Genomic DNA, 1,203 nt, shown 5'->3' on the forward strand with positions numbered 1-1,203 from the left:
TTTTGGGTGAACATTCCTGTTTGGATGAACGTTTGGGTGGTCCAAAAGAAAACGATTTGTCTCCGAATAAAACAATTAGAAGGCTAAAACTGTTCCTCGGGGTCGCTCAACATGGCCGGAATTGTATTAAGCTTTGGCACCATTTTCTCGGGCTGATGATTGTGAAGGTTTGGAGAGGATTATTTCTCAATACAAGCATCTCTAGTAGATATATTGTGTATATACAAAGTTATCAAAAACACCATTTATTAATATAATAAAGATAGGTAATAATGAAATATGAAATAAAATAAAAACGAATAATCCATCTCACGCTCTCACCTCCGCGTCTCAAATCTCAACTGAATACCATAGGTAGGTCGCAGAATCATTTCCGCTATGAATGATTCCTCCTGCGGCTTTTCCGGTGGAAGCACCACAAAATGTCGCAACACTTTCCCGATCAAGTTCTTGATCTCAGCCATCGCAAACTTCTGCCCAATACAATTTCTCGGTCCGGCACTGAACGGAACATACTGGTAGGGATTTGTCTTTTCGGCCGTCGTTTCCACCGAAAAACGCTCCGGCCGGAACTCCAGTGGATCCTCGAAATAGTCCGGATCTCGACCCATGAACACCGGCATGAAGATTACGTTGCTACCGGCCGGGAAAATTTTCCCGTCTGAAAAGGAGTTGATGTTAGATTGAATATTTAGACTGATAAAAAGAACACTCACTGATGTTACTGTGTTCCAAAATCTTCCTTCCATAGAACGGAACCGAAGGGTAAAGCCTCAAAGTTTCCTTAATAACGAGCTCCAGGTAGTTTAGGTCGTTGAGCATTCCCAGGGTAGCTTTTCGATCCGGATCTTTTCCGATGACGGCCACGATTTCATCATACACCTTCTGCTGCACTTCCGGATGTCGAGCCAGTCGATAGAGCAAAAAGCTGATGGCCGATGTGGTTGTGTCGTGGCCTTCGAACGTGAAGGTGTCCACTTCTTCACGGATTTCCAGATCCGTCAAGGGCCGTCCCTCCACTGTGGTTTGGAGTAACATATCGAGGAAGGCGGTTTTCCTGCGGATTCCGAACTCCTGTTCGGTGTTTTCAGAGCTGTTGCTGCTCTTGGACTGAGCCAGTTCCTGGCGTCGGGATTTGATCACACTGTTCGTGTAGCCGTGCAAAATTTCGAGGGCCTTGTCCTGGCGCCGTTTGTACGGAGT

The 1,203-nt window shown here is 45.7% G+C and overlaps 1 protein-coding gene across 1 annotated transcript in view; it reads right to left on the reverse strand.

Moving 5' to 3' along the window:
- Nucleotides 1-213: 213 nt before the first annotated feature.
- Nucleotides 214-1,203, reverse strand: part of LOC129753721 (uncharacterized) — an 85,311-nt gene continuing 84,321 nt past the window's right edge. The window contains 2 exon segments of the mRNA XM_055749566.1: nt 214-661; nt 717-1,203. Coding sequence (XP_055605541.1) covers nt 318-661; nt 717-1,203 — 831 coding nt within the window. The 3' untranslated portion in view covers nt 214-317.

Source organism: Uranotaenia lowii, chromosome 3 (genome assembly GCF_029784155.1).
Source record: "Uranotaenia lowii strain MFRU-FL chromosome 3, ASM2978415v1, whole genome shotgun sequence".
Classification (NCBI taxonomy): Eukaryota; Metazoa; Arthropoda; class Insecta; order Diptera; family Culicidae; genus Uranotaenia; species Uranotaenia lowii.